Raw genomic sequence first — 23960 nt, 5'->3', positions numbered from 1 at the left:
ACAGGCAAGCGGAGACTAGAAAACGCAGCATTTAGTCTTGGTCACTAAAGCGCTGGTGCCCCCTGCTGGGCGGTTCTGGCACAACACCCATTCCTATCAATAAGACCGTGCTATGACTTAAGGCTTAAGGGTTTTCCGGGCAAAAGACGAACAGAGCTAGTTTGCCATTGCCTGCCTCGGGGTAGCAACCTTGGATTTCCTGGGTGGTCTCTCACCCAAATACTCGCCAGGCTGACTTTGCTTAGCTTTCCTGATTTGATAAGACAGGCAGTTTGGGCTGTGCTGGTCAGATATTACATTGCCTGAAGCCGAAAAAACTAACGTACTAGACTTTTCTGCTTCTTATCTCCGCCTTGACCCCGCAGTTTTTGAAAGAATAAATTATATCACACAGATGGCCACCAGATTTTCATTTGAGGCTTTTTAGCTCTCGCGAGTAATTTTACTAATTTCAGAATTTGCTTTGATCTTTTCTGAATGTCTATTTTCTTTTGCCGATTGATGCCATTAAAGGTCTTGTTTGTTATTTGAAATAATAAATTGATTCCCTCTCGGTTTCAAATTTTCAAGAATACTGCGGAAAAACTGGCTGAGCCAAAAAATGACAATTGGTAGAACGGGGAAGAAACTTGTGTCTAGTGACGGCATGGGCACCAGCCAACAAGACCTTCACTTAATATTAGGATGACGAGAGAGAGAGAGACCCTCCCCCAGAATTGCTACCGTGTTTCCCCGAATATAAGACAGTGTCTTATATTAATTTTTGCTCCCAAAGACGCGCTATGTCTTATTTTCAGGGGATGTCTTATTTTTCTGTGTTCTGTTCGTCGGGCATGCTTCCAAACAAAAACTTTGCTATGTCTTACTTTCGGGGGATGCCTTATATTTCGCACTTCAGCAAAACCTCTACTATGTCTTGCTGCGCAGAGTCAGGAAGTGGCAAACCACCTCTGTTCGTCTGTGCCCTAAACTGAATGGCTCAGGGCAGCCTGATCTTGCCAGTTCTTGGAAGCTAAGCAGGGTCAGTTAATATCTGGATGGGAGTCCATCAAGGAGGTCCAGGGTTGCTGCGCAGAGGTGAGAAATGGCAAACCACCTCTGTTCGTTTCTGCCCTAAACTGAATGGCTCAGGCCAGCCTGATCTTGCCAGTTCTTGGAAGCTAAGCAGGGTCAGTTAGTATCTGGATGGTAGTCCACCAAGGAGGTCCAGGGTTGTTGCGCAGAGTCAGGAAGTGGCAAACCACCTCTGTTCGTCTGTGCCCTAAACTGAATGGCTCAGGCCAGCCTGATCTTGCCAGTTCTTGGAAGCTAAGCAGGGTCAGTTAGTATCTGGATGGTAGTCCACCAAGGAGGTCCAGGGTTGTTGCGCAGAGTCAGGAAGTGGCAAACCACCTCTGTTCGTCTGTGCCCTAAACTGAATGGCTCAGGCCAGCCTGATCTTGCCAGTTCTTGGAAGCTAAGCAGGCTCAGTTGTGGTTAGTATCTGGATGGGAGTCCACCAAGGAGGTCCAGGGTTGCTGCGCAGAGGTGAGAAATGGCAAACCACCTCTGTTCGTTTCTGCCCTAAACTGAATGGCTCAGGCCAGCCTGATCTTGCCAGTTCTTGGAAGCTAAGCAGGGTCAGTTAGTATCTGGATGGGAGTCCACCAAGGAGGTCCAGGGTTGCTGCGCAGAGGTGAGAAATGGCAAACCACCTCTGTTCGTTTCTGCCCTAAACTGAATGGCTCAGGCCAGCCTGATCTTGCCAGTTCTTGGAAGCTAAGCAGGGTCAGTTAGTATCTGGATGGGAGACCACCAAGGAGGTCCAGGTTTGCTGCGCAGAGGTGAGAAATGGCAAACCACCTGTTTGTTTCTGCCCTAAACTGAATGGCTCAGGCCAGCCTGATCTTGCCAGTTCTTGGAAGCTAAGCAGGGTCAGTTAGTATCTGGATGGGAGTCCATCAAGGAGGTCCAGGGTTGCTGCGCAGAGGTGAGAAATGGCAAACCACCTCTGTTCGTTTCTGCCCTAAACTGAATGGCTCAGGCCAGCCTGATCTTGCCAGTTCTTGGAAGCTAAGCAGGGTCAGTTAATATCTGGATGGGAGTCCACCAAGGAGGTCCAGGGTTGCTGCGCAGAGGTGAGAAATGGCAAACCACCTCTATTCGTTTCTGCCCTAAACTGAATGGCTCAGGCCAGCCTGCTCTTGCCAGTTCTTGGAAGCTAAGCAGGGTCAATTAGTATCTGGATGGTAGTCCACCAAGGAGGTCCAGGGTTGCTGCGCAGAGGTGAGAAATGGCAAACCACCTCTATTCGTTTCTGCCCTAAACTGAATGGCTCAGGCCAGCCTGATCTTGCCAGTTCTTGGAAGCTAAGCAGGGTCAGTTAGTATCTGGATGGGAGACCATCAAGGAGGTCCAGGGTTGTTGCGCAGAGTCAGGAAGTGGCAAACCACCTCTGTTCGTCTGTGTCCTAAACTGAATGGCTCAGGCTAGCCTGATCTTGCCAGTTCTTGGAAGCTAAGCAGGGTCAGTTAGTATCTGGATGGGAGTCCACCAAGGAGGTCCAGGGTTGATGCGCAGAGGTGAGCAATGGCAAACCACCTCTGTTCGTCTCTGCCCCAAACTGAATGGCTCAGGCCAGCCTGATCTTGCCAGTTCTTGGAAGCTAAGCAGGGTCAGTTAGTATCTGGATGGGAGACCACCAAGGAGGTCCAGGGTTGCTGTGCAGAGGTGAGCAATGGCAAACCACCTCCGTCTCTGCCCTAACCTGGGTGGCGCAGGCTAACCTGATCTTGCCGGTGCTCAGAGGCTAAGCAGGCTCGGTCCTGGTTAGTATTTGGATGGGAGACCATCAAGAAAGTCCAGGATTGGGGGTGGCAAACCAAGGTCAGCCCTGGTCAGCAGTTGGATGGGAGACCGCCATGTTCTTCTTTTTCGTCCCCTTCCCCTCCTCCCATTTGCTCCTCCCCCCACTCGATGGCTCTTGCTCCGGCAATCCTCTTCCACGCTTCGGCGGAACCTCCCCATTCCACTTTGTCCTCTTAGGAGAGGTCCCAAGCTGGTCTGCTTGGAAGTAAGTCTCAGGAAAAGCCGTCGGAGGACTGCAGCCTGTCGGAGCAGCTAAATCAGCGACGCTTCGCCTTCCCCTGTGCTCCTCCGTCTCGACGCCATCTCGGCCCCAATCAGCTCAGCCGCTACAAGCCCGGCAGCTCCTCAGGGAACGGAGAGGACGCCGCGGCATCCCACGAGGCCGAAGACTGGAGGCACTCCTGAGGGATGTTTGGCAAAGGGCGTTGCGTCAGCCAGTGGTGGGTGGAGGGGGCGGCCTGCAGAGGAAGCAGAACACATGCTGCATTTCTATAGCTTTGCACAAACCATCCTTACAACATCTCTGCAAGGCAGGCCCGTGTATTGCCTAACTTCATCCAATGGGTGATGTGAACTGGCAGTTCTTGTTAGCATAACCTCTGGAATGAGGAGTCTCAACTGCAGGTGGAGCAATTCCTAGAGATTTGGGGGCCGAGCCTGGGAGGATTTGAAGGTTTGAGCAGTGGCGTAGCACCAAGTGGTACAAGGGGTGCGCAGTGCCCCGGGCGCGCGGTGATGCAGGGGTGGTGCGGGGGCGTTCCAGGGCAGGCGTGGGCGTGGCAGGGTCGCAGGGGTGCCCACGTGCCCCGGGCACAGTTTCCCCTCGCTCCGGCCCTGGGTGTGAGGAAGGGGAAGATCTCACCGGGCTAGAATGCCATACAGTCTACCCTCCAAAGCAGCAATTCTTTTCCCCAGGGGATGTGATCTCTAGTCTGGAGAGCAGCTGGAATTCTGGGAGATCTCCAGGCCCAACCTGGAGGTTGGCAACTCTAAGTTGCTGGACCATACCAGCTCTCTTGAGCAGGGCTTAGCTACGGGGGGGGGGTGTGTGCATGCCCAAGAAGAAGAAGAAGAAGAAGAAGAAGAAGAAGAAGAAGAAGAAGAAGAAGAAGAAGAAGAAGAAGAAGAAGAAGAAGAAGAAGAAGAAGAAGAAGAAGAAAGAAAGAAGACAGGAGAAAGAAGAAGAAGAAGAAGAAGAAGAGAAGAAGGAAGAAGAAAGGAAGAAGGAAGAAGAAGAAGAGAGAAAGAAGAGAGAAAGAAAGAGAGAAAGAGAAGAAAAGAGAGAGAGGGAGGAGGAGGAGGAGGAGGAGGAGGAGGAGTTTGGATTTGTATCCCCCCTTTCTCTCCTGCAGGAGACTCAAAGGGGCTGACAATCCCCTTGCCCTCCCCCCTCACAACAAACACCCTGTGAGGTGGGTGGGGCTGAGAGAGCTCTGAGAAGCTGTGACTAGCCCAAGATCACCCAGCTGGCGTGTGTGGGAGTGTACAGGCTAATCTGAATTCCCCAGATAAACCTCCACAGCTCAGGCGGCAGAGCTGGGAATCAAACCCGGTTCCTCCAGATTAGATACACGAGCTCTTAACCTCCTACGCCACTGCTGCTCCTCAAACAGCGCGCAGGGCGTAAAGCCAAATATCCATCCTTTACTATGTCTGCCACTGAAACGTCCGGCTTCCTCCAATTGTCGGAGATCAACAGTCCTACAAAACGTGCCCTCTTGGGCCAGAGATTCCCTCCTCCCCCCCCCAGCCCCCCCAAAGCTCCTCCCTGGTACGCCAGCATTGCAAGATATGCTTGTGCCCCTCGAGGGTAGAAGCAACTCACTTCATAGTCTTCATTGGGTAGGGGGGCCTTATTCAGTTGAGGACATCTTCGAGGGGGCACCGGAGGTAATTTTAGCTCAGGGTTCTGACATGGAGAGGAGCTGGGATTCTGGATCTGGAGGGAAAGCACGGAATCAAACCACACTGTCACCACGCATGGCCACCTCTCCACCAGGGGCGTACCGCCCAGTGGGACATATGGGAGCAAATGCCCCCGGGCCGAGGCCATTTAATCACCCACCCCCTCCTCCTCTGCCCCCCCCCCCCGGTCCATACAATGACTTCAAGACCTGGTGCAAAAAAATGTTGTTTGGTCGTGGTGGGGGAGGTTGGGGAGGGGGAGATTTTGCCCTGGGCTGCATTTTCCCTAGATACGCCGCTGCGCTCTGCTCTCCCCATCACCCCACATACTGACCCCGATCCCCTTGCGCATGAGCGCCAGTTGCTGTAGCACAGACTCCACATCTTCCAGATCTTCCTCGTCATCCTCTTCCTCCAGCCCGGACTTCTCTTCCTTGTAGCTGAAGGGGTCGATGAGGACGTCTTCGTGGCCCCAGATCTTACGGCGGCAGAACGGGCACGTGTGAGTTTCGGAAAGCTGGCGGACGGAACGCAAAAGTCCCTGTTAGGATCCGGGCCCCCAAGGTGAGGCCGAGACAACGCCCGACTTTCTCCGGCTTTTCGATTCCCTTCGATTCCTTTCCTCCCTTCCGAGCACCACAACCCTCATCTCAGCAGACCAGCACACAGGATCTCTGTGCGTGGTTGCAAACGTAAGGTTTCCCGTGGGCTGGATGGAGGTATCTGGCAGGGATATTACAAGGAAACAGCCGGTGCGTTGCACTTTCTAATTTTGTTGTTGTTGTTTTGCTATGTCCGGAAGAAGAAACGGGTGCAACTGTTAAGGGAAAATGTGGAATCCGCAGATATTTAAAAAGGCCCCCTGACCTGCATGGTCCGGGTTAGGCTGATCTTGTCAGGTCCCGAAAGCTAAGCAGGGTCGGTCCTGGTTAGTACTTGGAAGGGAGACCACCAAGGTCGTCCAGGGTTTTATTTATTTATTAATTCGGCTTTTATACCGCCCGATCCCCGAAGGGCTCCAGTTGCTGCATAGAGGCAGGAAGTGGCAAACCACCTCTGTTGTCTCTGCCCTAAACTGGGTGACTCAGGCTAGCCCGATCTTGTCAGTTCTTGGAAGCTAAGCAGGGTCAGTCCTGGTTAGTATCTGGATGGGAGACCACCAAGGAAGCCCAGGGCTGCTGTGCAGAGGCAAACCACCTCTGTTCATCTCTGGCCTGACATGGATGGAGCAAGCTAGGCCGATCTTGTCAGCTCTTGGAAGCTAAGCAGGGTCAGTCCTGGTTAGTATCTGGATGGGAGACCACCAAGGAAGCCCAGGGCTGCTGTGCAGAGGCAAACCACCTCTGTTCATCTCTGGCCTGACATGGATGGAGCAAGCTAGGCCGATCTTGTCAGCTCTTGGAAGCTAAGCAGGGTCGGTCCTGGTTAGTATCTGGATGGGAGACCACCAAGGAAGCCCAGGGCTGCTGTGCAGAGGCAAACCACCTCTGTTCATCTCTGGCCTGACATGGATGGAGCAAGCTAGGCCGATCTTGTCAGCTCTTGGAAGCTAAGCAGGGTCAGTCCTGGTTAGTATCTGGATGGGAGACCACCAAGGAAGCCCAGGGCTGCTGTGCAGAGGCAAACCACCTCTGTTCATCTCTGGCCTGACATGGATGGAGCAAGCTAGGCCGATCTTGTCAGCTCTTGGAAGCTAAGCAGGGTCGGTCCTGGTTAGTATCTGGATGGGAGACCACCAAGGAAGCCCAGGGCTGCTGTGCAGGGGCAAACCACCTCTGTTCATCTCTGGCCCTGACATGGATGGAGCAAGCTAAGGACGATCTTGTCAGCTCTTGGAGAAGCTAAGCAGGGGTCGGTCCTGGGTTAGTATCTGGATGGGGAGACCACCAAGGAAGCCCAGGGCTGCTGTGCAGGGGCAAACCACCTCTGTTCATCTCTGGCCTGACATGGATGGAGCAAGCTAGGCCGATCTTGTCAGCTCTTGGAAGCTAAGCAGGGTCAGTCCTGGTTAGTATCTGGATGGGAGACCACCAAGGAAGCCCAGGGCTGCTGTGCAGAGGCAAACCACCTCTGTTCATCTCTGGCCTGACATGGATGGAGCAAGCTAGCCCGATCTTGTCAGTTCTTGGAAGCTAAGCAGGGTCAGTCCTGGTTAGTATCTGGATGGGAGACCACCAAGGAAGCCCAGGGCTGCTGTGCAGAGGCAAACCACCTCTGTTCATCTCTGGCCTGACATGGATGGAGCAAGCTAGGCCGATCTTGTCAGCTCTTGGAAGCTAAGCAGGGTCGGTCCCGGTTAGTACTTGGATGGGAGACCGCCAAGGAAGCTCAGGGCTGTAGTGCAGAGGCGGGCAATGGCAAACCAAATGTTCGTCTCTGCCCTAACCTGGGCCCAGGCTAACCTGATCTTGTCAGAGCTCAGAGGTTAGGTTGAGCAGGCTCAACCCTGATTAGTATTTGGATGGGAGACCATCAAGAAAGTCCAGGATCTAAGGTGGCAAACCACCTCTTTTTTCCTTGCACCTTTCAAAGTCCTGGTAACGAATACGTCATTGCATGTCAGCTTTGACTCGACAACCATTTCCACCCCCACCCCCGAAAGGAATGAAGTGAATTGATGCAAGATGGTACTTAAGAAGTGGAGGGCATTCAAAACACTCTCCTCAGTCCGGTTACGTGGGGCTGGAAATGGCTCGGTCAGGGCTAGTTGGGAGTAAGCCCAGCCAAGCGCCCCACAAGAGAATCCTCCACAGCTAGCTCCTGCCTTGAGGACAGCAGCCCCAATATGCAAGAACTTTCCCAGGCATTTAAAGGGCCAGTTCCACCCCCAGGTACAGAGCTCACCTGCCAGGTATCGAGGCAGCCTCGGCAGAGCAGATGCCCGCAAGGTTTGATCCGGACGTCTTTGTCGTTTTCAGCACAGATTTTGCAGAGCTGGAATGTCGAGCCCACCTGGCAGTAGAGCTCAAACTGTTCCTGGAAGGGGGGGGGAGGAAGGAAAAATTAGGAGAAGATCTCTGACTGAGGGTTGCCAGATGCCAACGGAAAAGGGTCGGAAGTCAATATTCCTGGGCGTCTGCCCTACTGGTTGTGTTAATTACACTGGCATCAACTCCAAACACATATTTGGGAATGATTCTTAATCTAGCGAACTTGGTCTGATCTAAAGATGAACGATCCACACAATCACGCTCCTAAGGAGATTGATTCCTCTTTCGGAGCAGAGGAATTTTAGGAGCAGCAGTGGCATAGTGGTTAAGAGCAGGTGGATTCTAATCTGGAGGAACTGGGTTTGATTCCCAGCTCTGCCGCTTGAGTTGTGGAGGCTTATCTGGGGAATTCAGATTAGCCTGTGCACTCCCACACATGCCAGCTGGGTGACCTTGGGCTAGTCACAGCTTTTCGGAGCTCTCTCAGCCCCACCCACCTCAGAAGAAGAAGAAGAAGAAGAGTTTGGATTTATATCCCCCCTTTCTCTCCTGTAGGAGTCTCAAAGGGGCTTACAATCTCCTTGCCCTTCCCCCCTCACAACAAACACCCTGTGAGGTGGGTGGGGCTGAGAGAGCTCCGAAAAGCTGTGACTAGCCCAAGGTCACCCAGCTGGCATGTGTGGGAGTGTACAGGCTAATCTGAATTCCCCAGATAAGCCTCCACAGCTCAAGCGGCAGAGCTGGGAATCAAACCCGGTTTCTCCAGATCAGAGTGCACCTGCTCTTAGCCACTGCTCTTAGCCACTATGCCACTGCTGCTCTCTCACAGGGTGTTTGTTGTGAGGGGGGAAGGGAAAGGAGCTTGCAAGCCCCTTTGCATCTCCTGCAGGAGAGAAAGGGGGGATATAAATCCAAACTCTTCTTCTCTTCTTCTTTCGACCGGATACTATTTTAAACCAGCCTCTCTTTGAAATCTCTTGTCTGATCTATTGCCTTTCTGCCCTTTGTAGCTTTTAATATATATGCATGATCTATCTGTCCTTCAGTGTGTCTAATGAGCGGTCAGCACTCACAACGGACCTTTCCGCACAAATTTGAAAACATTTTGAGGCAGGAAATAAAATGTTTCCTCCGTAGAATTCTCCATTGTTTCTACACCTTTTGGTTCCCAAAACCTTTTTTTTTTTAAACGAATGCCCTTTTAAAACGATTCTTTGGTTGAAATGTTTTCAATACAGTTTCACTAGGCTATGCCGTCTCTTTAAGACGTTTCCCACACCTCTCTGCTGTCCCCGGACATTCTCCTCAGAGCCATTTTGTCCGTTCACTCTCCGTTCTCCCTTGCCTGTTTTAGAAGCATTTTGTGAGTGTTTGTTTTCTGTGGGGGGAGGGGCTTAATCTTTGAAGCATCAAGTATATGGAGGCAGCACAGAGGTGTGAAGCACAGAAGGAATGATTCTGCAAAGTACTCCAAGGAGGAAAACACAAAATGGCAGCCAGGAATTGTTTTGAGGAGGTGAGCGCGAACATACTTTGTGGTAAAGGGGAGGACTGAAACTATTGTAAAAATGTATTGTTGAAGGCTTTCACGACCGGAATCACTGGGGTGCTGTGTGGTTTCTGGGCTGTATGGCCGTGTTCTAGCAGCATTCTCTCCTGACGTTTCGCCTGCATCTGTGGCTGGCATCTTCAGAGGATCTGATGGTAGGAATGGAAAGCAAGTGGAGTATATATACTGTGAGGTCAAAAGGTGAGGCCCTCTGAATAGAGTAGCCTGGCATGTGAGTCACAAAGAAGTCTGTAGCCTGGGAGTAACAATTGACCTTGCTATCTTCATTGTTACTCCCAGGCTACAGACTTCTTTGTGACTCACATACCAGGCTACTCTATTCAGAGGGCCTCACCTTTTGACCTCACAGTATATATACTCCACTTGCTTTCCATTCCTACTATCAGATCCTCTGAAGATGCTAGCCACAGATGCAGGCGAAACGTCAGGAGAGAATGCTGCTAGAACACGGCCATACAGCCCGGAAACCACACAGCACCCCATTGTAAAAATGTCTTCAGCGATATGTGCAGAAATTACCGAGTTTTTATTCGTCTGTAAGCTGTCATCAGATTCCTGTTTCTATTGGGTTTGCAGATTAACCCTCTTGCGTCGAGTGGAAAGCTGCAGTACTGCAGTCCGAGCTCTGCTGACAACCTGAGTTCGATCCCAAGGGAAGTCGGTTTCAGGTAGCCAACTCAAGGTTGATTCAGCCTTCCAACCTTTGGAAGTTGGTAAAATGAGCACCCAGCTTGCTAGGGGGTAAAGTGTAGGTGACCGGGGAAGGCAACGGCAAACCACCTCAAAAACACAGTCTGCCTAGTAAGCATTGTGATGTGAGTCAATAATGGCCCAGTTCTTTTGGGAGACTAACTTTACCTTCACCTACAGACTAACACAGCTGTCTATCTGAAACTATCTCCTGGCTAACAAAGACCAACAGGATAGATCAGGGGTCTGCAACCTGCGGCTCTCTAGATGTTCATGGGCTACAATTCCCATCAGCCCCTGCCAGTATGGCCAATTGGCCATGCTGGCAGGGGCTGATGGGATTTGTAGTCCATGAACATCTGGAGAGCCGCAGGTTGCAAACCCCTGGGATAGATGTTGCTGGAAAGGTTTAGGAAAACAGGCAGGTCTCACCTGAGAAACTTGGATTCTGCTTTGCGATGTGCCCCTCATTAATGCAGTCAGGTCCGGATTGACATTCTTCCCGTCTGGATACAGGTAGCTGCAGGGAGACCGAAAGAGCCCATCAGAATGAGGTTCCGAACCATTCAGTAGTTTGGCAGAGCGAGACGTTTCCCGATGGGGAAAAGATGCGTGTTCATGTTAATGTGAATACAGTGGAACCTCGGTTTTCGTTGGTAATCCGTCCGAAAAGAATCGATGAAAACCGAAACAGATGAAAACTGAGGCAAACTTTTCCTATGTAAATCCAATGAATCCGTTCTAGGCGCTCCAAAAAACATACCAAAAACATATTTTTAGGTGAATAAACATAGTGTTTAATGCTGAAAACAGTAACAAACAATGGCCCTTTCCCCACTTACTGTTTGCTGCGTGCTACTCTCCCCAAATAGCGCGGGATCCAGCGGCGCTCCCCATGAGTCCGGGCGGCGGCAATGCAGCTGCCCCGACTCTGCCTCTCTCACGTCCCCTCAGCGTGCGTCATTTCTGGCGCTGAAGAAACGGCACCTTCTGACTGCCCCGCGGAGAGCAGTGGGGAACACGACCTCGCAGCAGAAATCACTCGCGCTGAGAGTAGAGCGGTAAGTGGGGAAGGCCAATAACACTAGGACCAGCTTCAGAGCCAGTGGACCAACGTTGCACTGCAAAGCTGTCCCAAGAGGTCTGTTTCTGACGCCTCTTTAAGATTTGTCTGAAATGGGGCAAGACATTGTCATTCAACAAGTTGCAGACATGGCCTGCAACAGCTTTCTCGGGGTGATTTTTCTCCACAAACCCCTGCACCTTACTGCAAAGTGATGAAAACCGAGACAAATTTTTCACTGAAAAGATCGATGAAAACCGAAACCGATGAAAACCGAAGGCAATGAAAACCGAGGTTCCACTGTATAACATGTGCTTCCTCGGTAGCAAGAACAATGCATGTTGAATGAGTTACGTTAGGTGACACTTAAGAATCACCCACTCAACTTAAAACAGATTTTGGGGGGGCAGACATCACAGGGGCTGTGTCTCCTGCCCCCCACCCACCCCATTTTGCTGAGCCCTGTTACTTACAAGCCTTCTCTGTGCCCGTCGATCAGCGCCTGGAAGAGGGGCTTGTTTTGAGGGATGGTCTGCAGGATGCTCCCGTTCTCCGTCACGTAGCCGATGGCCCACTGGCCCAGCCGGGTGCAGCTAAGTCGGAAAATGTAGCTGGGGGGTGTGGAGTAAAGAAAGCAGGCGGTCAATCTTACAGGGATACAGCAGGGGGCGCTGTGCCACAAGAGGTGATATTTTTGCAGGAGGGCTTTTTAAACACATGTAATGCTATGAAGAAGAAGAAGAAGGAGGAGGAGGAGGAGGAGGAGGAGGAGGAGTTTGGATTTTTATCCCCCCTTTCTCTCCTGTAGGAGACTCAAAGGGGCTGACAATCTCCTTGCCCTTCCCCCCTCACAACAAACACCCTGTGAGGTGGGTGGGGCTGAGAGAGCTCCGAGAAGCTGTGACTAGCCCAAGGTCACCCAGCTGGCGTGTGTGGGAGTGCACAGGCTAATCTGAATTCCCCAGATAAGCCTCCACAGCTCAAGCGGCAGAGCGGGGAATCAAACCCGGTTCCTCCAGATCAGAGCGCACCTGCTCTTAGCCACTGCTCTTAGCCACTACGCCGCTGCTGCTCACTATGGTTCAAAAAGATGCTTTGGCCAACGGTCAGGGATTGCGGATTATACTTTGGTGCTACGTCTGTTGTAAGTATACTCCTTCCACTTAATTTCTGCATTGCTTGCCGTGTCTTGTTCAAATGTTTCAGCTTCTGTTGCAGATTTCTGCGGTCTGAACTCTACTATTTGTTTTATGCCACATGACATACCTTGAATTTTAGGGAGAAAGGTGGACTCTAAATAACGTTAACAACAAAGTTTGTGAAAGAGCCCGTGTGATTAGAATGGTTAGAATGTAGGGTTCGAATCTCCAGGGAACCTGCATTCGAATCCCCACTTTTAACATGGAAGCATACTGGGTGATCCCCAAATCTGACCTTGTCCAATGGGTGCACCTTATAGATCTCCCACAATTAAAACTCATCTCTGAGCAACAGAGATCAGCTCTGTTGGAGAAAACGACTGCTTCGGAGGTTGGACTCTATGGCTGATTCCGCATGGGTCAAAAACAGCAGTGTGAAAACAGTGTGAAAATGGTACAAAAGGGTTTAAAACGGTGTAAATGGGTTTATACTGTTTTCACACCGTTTTCACACCACTGTTTTTGGCCCATGCGGAATCAGCCTATGATATTATACCCCACTGACGTCCTGACCCTCCCCAAACCTTTCCCCAAGGTCCACCTCAACAACCCAGAGTTGGTAGTGTGGTGTAGTGGTTAAGAGCAGGTGGATTCTAATCTGGAGAACCGGGTTTGATTCCCCACTCCTCCACCTGATTGGCAGAGGCTTATCTGGTGAACCAGATGTGTTTCCACTTCCTTCTGGGTAACCTTGGACTAGTCACAGTTCTCTCTGAACTCTCTCAGACACGCCTATCTCACAAGGTGTCTGTTGTGGGGGAGAGGAATGGAAAAGGAGTTTGTAAGCCACCTTGAGTCTCCTTACAGGAGAGAAAAACAAGGTAGGAGGTTAAGAGCTCATGTATCTAATCTGGAGGAACCGGGTTTGATTCCCAGCTCTGCCGCCTGAGCTGTGGAGGCTTATCTGGGGAATTCAGATTAGACTGTACACTCCCACACATGCCAGATGGGTGACCTTGGGCTAGTCACAGCTTCTCGGAGCTCTCTCAGCCCCACCCACCTCACAGGGTGTTTGTTGTGAGGGGGGAAGGGCAAGGAGATTGTCAGCCCCTTTGAGTCTCCTGCAGGAGAGAAAGGGGGGATATAAATCCAAACTCTTCTTCTTCTTCTTCTCCCCTGCAACAGATACCTTGTGAGGCAGGTGGGGCTGAGGGAGTCCTGAGAGAACTGTGACTGGCCCAATAGGCTTCATGTGTAGGAGTGGAGAAACAAACCCGGTTCGGCAGTCTACTGCTCTTAATGACTACGCCACACTGGCTCTCTGGAAAGAAGTTGTAATCCCCAGGAGATCTCTAGCCACCCCCTTCAGGATCTGATATGAGCTCAGAGGATTTCACATCAGATCCCGAAGCCTATAATTAGAGGGTTGTATTAAAAAGAGCCCTTTGAGTTAAATTTGGAATGAATAGCTTAAGGAAAACAAGTTTACTCCTAGAGGGGAGAGAAAAATCTTGCATGTATGAGACTGGCTTGAGAAAGGACTACCGAAATAAAACCAAATCTGGAGGTTTTATAGCCAAATAAGACTGCCTACCTGTTGGATTATTTTGAAAACGTTTGCAGTTGTTACCAGGAAACAAAGACAACATTATATTATTGGTTAAGTTATACTCACTTATTGAGTTAAAGCACGCCTGGGTGCAGTTTCTATTGTCTGTACCTGTTGTACACCTGCCTTGAGCAGCAGTGGCGTCGGAGGTTAAGAGCTCGTGTATCTAATTTGGAGGAACCGGGTTTGATTCCCGGCTCTGCCGCCTGAGCTGTGGATGCTTATCTGGGGAATTCAGGTTAGCCTGTGCACTCCCACACACGCCAGCTGGGTGACCTTGGGCTAGTCACAGTTCTTCGGAGCTCTCTCGGCCCCACCCACCTCACAGGGTGTTTGTTGTGAGGGGGGAAGGGCAAGGAGATTGTCAGCCCCTTTGAGTCTCCTGCAGGAGAGAAAAGGGGGGATATAAATCCAAACTCTTCTCTTCTTCTTGATTATTATGGCGGACCCCCAGAAGTCGGCAACTCTAAACACATCACTCTGACTCTCTCCATTCGGTCCACGTCCCTTTTGAAGGGGGCCCCCCGGAACTGCCCACAGTGTTCCAGGTGTGGCCAGACGAAAGCTGTTTTAAAAGAGCCCTGCTAGGTGGCGCTCTGACCCAGCTTAGCGTGCCATACTCTGTGCCCAGCGGCGAGTGCCGAGGTTTGTGGTCAGGTTGGTTCAGGAGAACCGGGCAGCGTTTCAAGAAGCCAGGAACGGGCAGTGGGCGTGCCGCGCTGCAGAGAGCTGGGTGAAACACTTCCTTGTTTGATTGCAGGTATTGGACGGGTGCCACGGAAGGCAGAGTTCGAGCACTGGCGCGGCTGAAACAATAAACTGCAACCTAGCAGGTCGTTGCTTCTAATAGAGAAAAACAGCCCCGGGCAAACCATTCTTGTGGCCTTCCTGCAGCACTCAGGGCTTAGGGTACTAGCCTAGCTTACAGAGCTGTGATGAAGATTACCGTGACGACGGATGCCAACCGCTCTGCATCCTGAAAGCGCTTTACAAATGCTAAGGAAAGCGCCCTACAAATGCTAAGGAAAGCGCCCTACAAACGCTAAGGAAAGCGCCCTACAAACGCTAAGGAAAGCGCCCTACAAACGCTAAGGGAAGCGCCCTACAAAGGCTAACGGAAGCACCCTACAAATGCTAAGGAAAGCGCCCTACAAATGCTAACGAAAGCGCCCTACAAATGCTAACGAAAGCACCCTACAAATGCTAAGGAAAGTGCCCTACAAATGCTAAGGAAAGCGCCCTACAAATGCTAAGGAAAGCGCCCTACAAAGGCTAAGGAAAGCAAGCGCCCTGCAAATGCTAAGAGCAGAAAAACGATGCAACTAGCCTCCACCTGGGCCAGGGCCTTTACAGCCTTGGCCCCTGCCTGGTAGAACACTCTCCCTCTGGCCATCTGGGCCCTGTGGGACGTTGAACAGTACCGCAGAGCCTGCAAAATGGAGTTGTTCCATCAGGTTTTCGGGGAGGCTGGTTGCTGATGTGTCATCCCCCCCCCCCCATCATTCCCTGTACACCAGTGGTTCTCAACCTGGGGGCCGGGACCCCTTTGGGGGTTGAACGGCCCTTTCACAGGGGTCGCCTAAGACTCTCTGCATCAGTGTTCTCCATCTGTAAAACAGATAAATGTTAGGGTTGGGGGTCACCACAACATGAGGAACTGCATTAAAGGGTCGTGGCATCAGGAGGGTTGAGAACCACTGCTGTATACCATCATGGCTGGTTCTACTTGTGTTGTGTCCAGTCCCATTTCTGGGGGGCGGGGAGGGTAGAAGGTTTGTTTTTCCCTAAATCACCATCTGCTGTCTGGCTTTTTTGCTGCAGTGTTGTATCAATATTTTGGGTTTCAATTCTGAGATTGTATTTAGTTGGTTTCATTGGCATTTTATCACTGGCGTACTTGCCTAGGGACATGGGGTACCCCTTGTCCCCCGGGCGCATTGATTGAGGGGTCGCGATGGGGCCAAAACATCCTCTCTACTAGAGGCGCAGGGATTGAGCAAGTCCTAGAAAGAAGGCACTGTAGTAGCTGACTGCTCCTAGTGCCTGTCGTAGCCCCTCGCTTCACTCTGTGTACAGGGAAGCGGGGAGAAATCCCACTGGGCTCCCCAGGGAGCAGGACTGGGGAGCTCAGCCTCCCCTCCCTCTGACCCAGCGTGCCTTATTCGCCTTAAATTAAGTGTGGCATTTCTCAGAAGCCTTCTCCCTGGCAGCCGGGTGCCAGCAGGCACAGGAAAAGGCAAGCTGAGCAGAAGGAGCCCAGAAGCAGCAGCAGAACTGAAGATGATGCTGACGTTTGTTTGGTAAACCTTCAGATGGGGGGGGGGTGACTTGTGAGATTGACATGATTAAAAGTTAATTCCCCTTGCGCACTGAAAACTTGGAGCTGTTTCTCAGGCTAGCAGCCTACCTCACAGGGTTGGTGTGAGGACACAATTAGGAAAGTAGTGGGGAGAGAGCCATGCATGTTTTGTTGGGGGTGGGGGGGGTGTTTTGTGAGCTGGTGCAAAAAATCATTGTTTGGTCGTCATAAAGGAGGGTGGCCACCTATGCCGGGGCGGGGGGCGGGGGGGGGGGCAAGCTCAGGTTTTGTCCCCGGGCTCCAGTTTGCCTAGATACGCCCCTGCATTTTATCTTCTGTGCCCCGCCCAGAGCCCTTTGGGGTGGGCAGCACATCAAATTTAATAAACCAACAAACAAACAAATAAACAAGAGCAGAGTAAAAGGGCCTTGTTTCACCTGCCGGGCTTGGGGGCGTACGCCTGCAATCGTTCCTTCACTTCGTCGTAGGTGAGAAAGGCCATATAGCCGGGGTGCGTCACGGCGAGGTACGTCCAGTTCTTCAATAGTGTTGGCCACGGCTACAGGGAAAGAGAGACCAGGATGTGGTTGAGAGCTATTTTTACAGGCTGGCAGAGTTGACGTAAGGCCACAAAAAAACAGCTTTTTTTCCCCTCTTTTCCCTAAAGAGAGACCTGCCTTTGAAAATGCTTCAGGGTTTTGGCTGAACTGGAAATTTGAAAATCTCCCCTGCAGTCTGAAATTTGCAAATCTCGCCTTACTGGCCCGTTGAAAGATGTCTTTCCAACTGGGCCCGGACCCTTGCGAGTCACTGAAGCGGGGGTGGTTCTCTTTTGCGACCTGGTTCCCGTATCTTTGGTTGATGCAAGGTGGGCAAAAATCCAACCGGTGCAGCTTTTCCCTTTGCACATGCACGGGGGTGAGGGACAGCTCCCCCTGTTGGACTTCTGTCTGTAACCCTAGCAAATGACAGCACAGATACTCTGCCAGAAAGCAAAGGGCCAAGAGATCAGGAATTCACCGAGGTTTTAGCAAAATGTAGTGGACGATTTTGGTGGATCTGGTTTCTAAACCCAGGACTTGGCCACAGATACCTTCCCCCTACTAACCACTTCAATTTTTATATATTATTTTGCACAGCCAATTAACTTATGTTTGCATAGTTTTGGAGGGTAGCCATGCTGGGCGGCAGCAGCAGAGGAGCTAGACCAGGGGTAGGGAACCTGCGGCTCGAGAGCCGCATGCGGCTCTTCTGCCCTTGCACTGTGGCTCCACGAGCCGAGCCGCCGGCCCCATCCTGCTGCCACCGCATACTCACTGCGAGGCAGCAGGGTGGGGCGCACCAACTGCCGATCGTCGGCTGGAGCCGCGCTCGCGGGAGCTTCCCCTCCTCACGTAGCCAGCCCCCCATTGGAGCGGGGCGGGCGCTTTTCCGGCGGCCGGTGGGACCGAGCCACCGGCTTCATCCTTGCCCACCCTGCAGGCAGCAGGGCGGGCGCATCCATGCGCTTCTCAGAATGAGCGGAGTAAAAGGTAAAAAACCCCCCTATATATATATAGTGTTATCTTTACTTTAACTGTCAAAAATTATTTGCTGCTCCAAGTGTTTTCTTTTCCCGTGGAAAACGGGTCCAAATGGCTCTTTGAGTGTTAAAGGTTCCCTACCCCTGAGCTAGACTCAAGTCCAGTAGCACTTTAGAGGGCAATAGAGATCAATACCCCCAAATAATCTTGTTCCCGCCCCAAGGTGTATCTGGACTCGAACCTGGCTCTCATCTTTGCAGGTACCTTTCTGTTAAAAACAACCCTGAGTACAGCATTGCAATAGAAGCCAGGGACTTGCAAATCGTCCCTGCCGTTGATCGTCAATGGAAACTTTGCTCCTCCGCCTCTCCGGGCTGACCTTCCCCCCTCCGTCCTGCTGCCCACGTTTGGCCGCCTTGAGCTACTGACCTCAATGAACCACATCCTGCTCTGTGGTCAGCGAGCAACAGATGCTCAATCCTCTCTGCACAAAAGCCAGCCCCAAAGCATGTTAGATCCAGCAAAGAAACTCTGGAGGGTACCTGTTCGTTTACGCTGATGCAATAAACTGATTTCTGGAATATGACAGTCAAGATCGGTTGAATATGGTGTGAATGGGAAAGTACAGGATTTTTCCTGCCTTCACACATGTTGCTGTCATTTTCATGCCCCAGTGCGCGCGCGCACGCACACGCACACGCACACGCACACGCACACACACACACCTCACCCCCGCCATGACAACCACCTCCCCTCATCCCCAGAGAATTTTTGCAATTATTTTTCTTTGATCAGTGATTGACATCCCGCCAGTGGTGGGATTCAGCAGGTTCGCACCACTTCGGCAGAACCAGTTGTTAAAATTTAAGTGACTAACATGGTTGTTGTGTGGATCAAATGGCAGGGGTAGGAAATAAGGTGGAAAACCATGTTGGGTCCTCAAGCTGGGAGAAAAGCAGCATGTAAATTAAAAACAAAAACCAAAACCAGAGTTAACCAAAATTAGTCTGTTGATAGATCACAGTTTAGGAACATACAGACTGCAGGGTGACTTGATCTTTAAAGGTCAAGACCAGAAAGTGAACATTTTCTGACTGTATACATTCCCTCCAAAAGAATCATTGACAGACTTGCTTATTTTACTTGGTCTTATTTTATTTGGTCTTTGGTCCTTTGATATCTGGAGAGCAAGGGCATACATTATAGGGAGGGACGGAGGGGTGGCATGCAAAGGAGGGGAGGGAGGGGGCCCGGCCTCTGGACATGGCCCACCCACCCTAGCGAAGGGGAGGGAGGGGAAGGGTGGCATGCAAAGGGGAGGGAGGAGGGAGCAGTGGCATGCAAGAAGGAGGGAGAGGGAGGGGGCCTCTGCATCTGGACATGGGCCCACCACCTAGCAGAGGGGGAGGAGGCATGCAAGGGGAGGGAGGGGTGGCATGCAAGGAGGGGAGGAGGGGGCCCTGCATTCGGGATTACGGGTTCCGCCCACCCCAGTGCTAAGAGGGAGAGGGAAGGGAGGGAGGGGGAAGGGTGGCATGCAAGGGGAGGGAGGGGAGCAGTGGCATTCAAAGGAGGGAAGGGAGGGGGCCTCGCATCTGGACATGGCCCACCCACCCTAGCAGAGGGAGAGGGAGGCATGCAAAGGAGGGGAGGGAGGGGGCCCAGCATCTGGACATGGCCCGCCCACCCTAGCAGAGGGAGAGGGAAGGGAGGGAGAAGGGTGGCATGCAAGGGGAGGGAGTGGAGCGGTGGCATGCAAAGGAGGGGCAACAAACGGTTCCGCTGCCGTAGACAGCCCTGCCGGTTTGTCCCCTCTGCCTGCGGAACCCGCCGATTCCAAGAGGATCGAAAGACAGTTCTTGAAACACGAAGGTGGAACTTCAGAAATTACTAGACGGGGCTGCCTTGAAAATAAAAAGCCTACCGGCTTCCTTTTGGCTGACTCAGAAAAAACGTTAGCAGGCAAAGGAGTCATAAGAACATAAGAAAGAGCCTGCTGGATCAGACCAGAGTCCATCTAGTCCAGCACTCTGCTACTCTCAGTGGCCCACCTTTGGGAGCCTTTGGGAGCTCACGTACAGGATGTGAAAGCAATGGCCTTCTGCTGCTGCTGCTCCTGAGCACCTGGTCTGCTAAGGCGCCCCCCATTTGGTCACGTGGGGGGTGCCAACATTTCAGGGTCGTTTGTGTGTTTTTAAAATTTTTAGTATTTTTTCACGTTTTGGCCTGCAGGGGGCGCATTTTTAAGGCTAGTGGCACTAAAATTTCAGGGTATCATCCAGAGATTGTCCTGATGATACCACCTGAGTTTGGTGATGTTTGGTTCGGGGGGGCAAAGTTATTGACCCCCAAAGGGGGTGCCCCATCCCTATTGTTTTCAATGGAAGCTAACAGGAGATGGGGGCTACCCATTTGAGGGACCATAACTTTGGTACCCCTGAACGTAACTTCACCAAACTTGGGTGGCATCATAATAATAGTTACCAGATGATACTCTGAAATTTTGATGTCACTAGCTTTAAAAATACATCCCTTCCAGGCACCCCAAGAAATTTGCCCAAGATTCTTTGTTTTGCAGTGACTTTGCTCCATTGTAGCCAATGGGGAATTTCTGAGTGTGTAGGCAGGCTGCACATTTTTGAAGATAGAGGCACTAGACTTTCAAGGTGGCTCCAGGAAGCCCTCCTGGTAATAGCATCCAGGCTTAGCTTCTGGGAGTTCAATTTTATGGGCCCCAAAAAGGCTTACTTTGTTTCCCCGCTCCTGCACATAAAAGCCTGTGGGCTGAGTTCTCCAAAATTTTAGCCCAATTTGCTAAAATGTGTGTGGAAGAGGAAAATGCTGTGGGCACCGAGTTGAAGGTGAACCTGATGCCCACAGCATTTGGCCATCACAGGCAAACTTTAGCAAAGTTGGCTGGTTCCTTTCAGGAGACTCACGCCAGCAGCCCTGCAGGAAATAAGTGCCCTCGCCCAGAGCAAGACCACTACCACAGTGCCTCCTGTTGAAACCTCTACCACAGAGCCAGCTGGGCATAACAGAAAGCCCAATTGAAGTCTGTGGTGGGCACTCTGCGGGCACTCCAGATGTTCACGGACTACAATTCCCCTGCCAGCATGGCCAATTGGCCATGCTGGCAGGGGCTGATGGGAATTCTAGTCCATGAAAATCTGGAGTGCCATAGGTTGGCCTCTCTTGGAAATGGTGAATCTTGCCTGCAGATTTGGAAAGGGTAGATCCTGAAACATGGTTAAAAAATAATAATGCAGAACACCATACCCCAAACAGAATTTGGCTTTCAGGTTCAAGCTAGGGTTGCTACGTCCCTTGTGGCCACCAGCAGAAGATTTTTTTTGGGGGGGGGGGAGGGTTGTTTGCCAGCTGTAGTTTGGGAAACTCCTATTGATCTAGGGATGGAGCCTGGGGAAGACAGGAACCTCAGTGGGGTAGAAAGCCATATAGGTTGATTCCCCACTGCAGAGTCGACTAGGTTAGACCAGGTTCCCTGAAAAGGAACTGACCTAGGTCGACTCCATTGTTACTCCCCACAGCAGCCGAGTTCATCCCACCAGAGCTGAGCTCAGAGGGCGGGATCATCTCAGCGCCTCTTCTGCTCTTTGTTCCCGATTGGCTGTTGTGTTACCATGGGAACATGAACGTGCGTCCGTTGTTTTTTTTACATAACGGCAACATAGCCACAAACCAGTGCTCTATGTAGCTAAAAGCTGCGTGTAAACATGAGCTGTTTATATGTACAGCCATCGCTTCATATACAAGAAGGATTTTTTTTAAAGGGCGCGCTTTTCCCCACCACGAGTCTTTCGTTCTGAGCATGCCCAAAACACTGAACTGTGATTGGCTGACCGGAGGGAACAGTTCCTCGATGATTCCCCACTGGCTTCAACTTGAGTTCGACCTAGGTTCGCTGAAAAAGTTGTACCTCCCTGATGGAGTCGGAATTTGACAGTTTGAGGGAGTGAAGCTGGGACGGAACCATGTCGAACTCAGCGGCTGTGGGGAATACCTAAGTCAAACCTAGGTTGAACCTAGGTCGACTCTGCCAGTGGGGAATCGACCTTAGTCTACCCTTCAAAGCATCCATTTTCTCCAGGGGAATTGCTCTCTGGAGAGGAGCTGTAATTCTGGGGGATCCCCAGGTGCCAACTGGAGGCTGGCATCCACACACATCCACACAAAAGGGATTTCCCGAAAACGCCAGGCTGTTTCCCACCTCCTTATTTTCATTCTTTTTAAACCTGAAAAGTCAGAAGTCGGGCAAATCTCTCCCCTTTGGCAATAATTCAAGCACATAAGTCCCCAGACTTTGCAAGTACCTGGAAGAGGCGAGTGAAAATATCGAATTCAAATATGGAGATATGTCCACTGCATGTGAGGTCTATGGTGGACCGTAAGGCGATAGCCATCGGGCCAGGGTCCATGGGATGCACCCGATGGAGTCCTTCTCGGAATTCGGACCAGGATACCAGGCTCCTAAAGAGAACATAAACGGAGACAGTTTGACAGGTCTGCCTTTCAAACTTGAGAGTGGACCTGAGGATATTGCCTTTGACACATGTAGTGGTGGGATCCAAAAATTTTAGTAACAGGTTCACATGGTGGTGGGATTCAAACAGTGGCGTAGCACCAATGGGGCTGGGTGGGACACAACAGGGGCGGGGCTGGGTGTTCCAGGGGCGTGGCATTGCTGGGCGGGGCTGTGGCAGCCGCTGCGCCGGTCCTTGGGCGAGAAACGAATGCACACAGGCGCAGGTTGCCACGCACGCTGGTACACCTCCTGCTGGACTGCTTCAAGTTCTGTGCGCTACTGCTGAGAGGAGGGGCGTCACTAAGGCAAAAATCACGTGGCAAAATCACCCATTAGTAACCCCCTCTTGGCACATACAAATAATTAGTAACCTACTCTCGGGAACCTGTGAGAACCTGCTGGATCCCACCTCTGGACACATGGAATATACCTACCAAGCAAACTTAGATGGTTTGTATCAGTATAGCTAGAAGGAATTCCTCCAAAGTATCCTGAGAACTGTAGTTGGGTGATTTTTCTCCAGAGTGCTTCCGTTGAGCTACAATTCCCAGCATTCCCTGGAGACACAGAATGACTATAAAACCAGTTTGATTTGCAGATACGTCCTGGGAGGGATGTGGTAATTTGGCAGGGCCCCAAGTTACTAAAAGACAGTTAATTTAGGGAATCCAGCACCAGGAGATGGAATGGCCAGTAGCAAAGTTGGCTTTTAAAAATGGAGCTAGACAAATCCATAAAGGATAGATCCAGAGGTGGGATCCAGCAGGTTCTCACCAGTTCCCGAGAGTGGGTTACTAATTATTTGTGTGTGCCGAGAGGGGGTTACTAATTGGGTCTGCTTTTCCATTAGAAATTCCATTAGGTCCAAAAATCATACAGTCCTGTTGTTTCCTATGTGGCTGGTTAGCGAAGGTAGAAAACGGGATAATTCTCCCTGTTGGGCTGTTTTAAAAACATGTTTTAGAAATATGGTAAAGTTCCTTGTTTAAGGAAAGTCTCCTTCTTTTGATTTCTAGAAACAAAATGAAGTATTTGAAAGTATTAAGTATTTGACAGGCAGTCGATTAGAGGAGAAGTAGTTGTTTCTGTTGGCAGTAGACGATAGGACTTGCTATAATGAGTCTAAATTATGGACAGAAAGATACCAGCTGGAAATTAGGAACTTTTTTTTTACAGTAAGAGTTTTTTTACAGTAACAGAGAAATTATTAATGCCCCGCCCCCGGAATGCCTGGCCACGCCCCCGTCGTGCCCCGCCCAGCCCCATTGGCGCTACGCCACTGTTTGAATCCCACCACCATGGGAACCTGTTACTAAAATTTTTGGATCCCACCACTGGATAGATCCATCAGAGATATGATAGCCAAATTAAACTCCCATGGCCTCTGTCAGTCGAGCATTAGATGCCAGAGAATAGATGCTTTCCAAAGACATCTGGAATGTTGCTGACAAAGGCTAACCTGTGTCTGTTTCACTCAGGATATTTCGATCTTCTCTTCCGAGGGACCATTTTCTCTTAGTAAAAAAGCGGAAACCCCAAGATAGGAGGAGGAGAAATGCATAATAATGGCCCTTTCTGCACATACCCTTTAAAAAGCCAGGGAATAAAACATTTCCTGCATGGAGGTCCACCTTGTTTCCCCCGCGACCTTTGGTCCCGAAAACATTGTATTTCCATCTTCAAAACGTTTTTCAGCTAATCGCCTTTCAAAACGGTTCTTTGGTTGAAACGTTTTTCAAAACAGCTGCACGTGCTGTGTGATCTATTTACAATGTTTCCTATGCACCTTGGCTCTCCTCCTCGGAGCCATTTTGTCACATCGCTGAACTCACCCCTCGC

At 51.0% G+C, this 23960-nt stretch overlaps 1 protein-coding gene across 1 annotated transcript in view; it reads right to left on the bottom strand.

Annotated features, from left to right (window-relative positions):
• Positions 1-3483: 3483 nt before the first annotated feature.
• CBLC (Cbl proto-oncogene C) overlaps positions 3484-23960 on the bottom strand; it is a 34881-nt gene continuing 14404 nt past the window's right edge. Inside the window, exons 3-10 of the mRNA XM_048501712.1 lie at positions 21910-22066; positions 16490-16611; positions 11479-11616; positions 10375-10462; positions 7597-7728; positions 5087-5269; positions 4673-4786; positions 3484-3681 (exon numbers count right to left, since the gene is read on the bottom strand). Coding sequence (XP_048357669.1) covers positions 3484-3681; positions 4673-4786; positions 5087-5269; positions 7597-7728; positions 10375-10462; positions 11479-11616; positions 16490-16611; positions 21910-22066 — 1132 coding nt within the window. The remainder of the gene's footprint in view (positions 3682-4672; positions 4787-5086; positions 5270-7596; positions 7729-10374; positions 10463-11478; positions 11617-16489; positions 16612-21909; positions 22067-23960) is intronic.

Source organism: Sphaerodactylus townsendi, linkage group LG06, assembly GCF_021028975.2.
Source record: "Sphaerodactylus townsendi isolate TG3544 linkage group LG06, MPM_Stown_v2.3, whole genome shotgun sequence".
Lineage (NCBI taxonomy): Eukaryota > Metazoa > Chordata > Lepidosauria > Squamata > Sphaerodactylidae > Sphaerodactylus > Sphaerodactylus townsendi.
The sequence above is the reverse complement of the archived record's forward strand: the minus strand, read 5'-3'. Positions and strand labels throughout refer to the sequence as shown.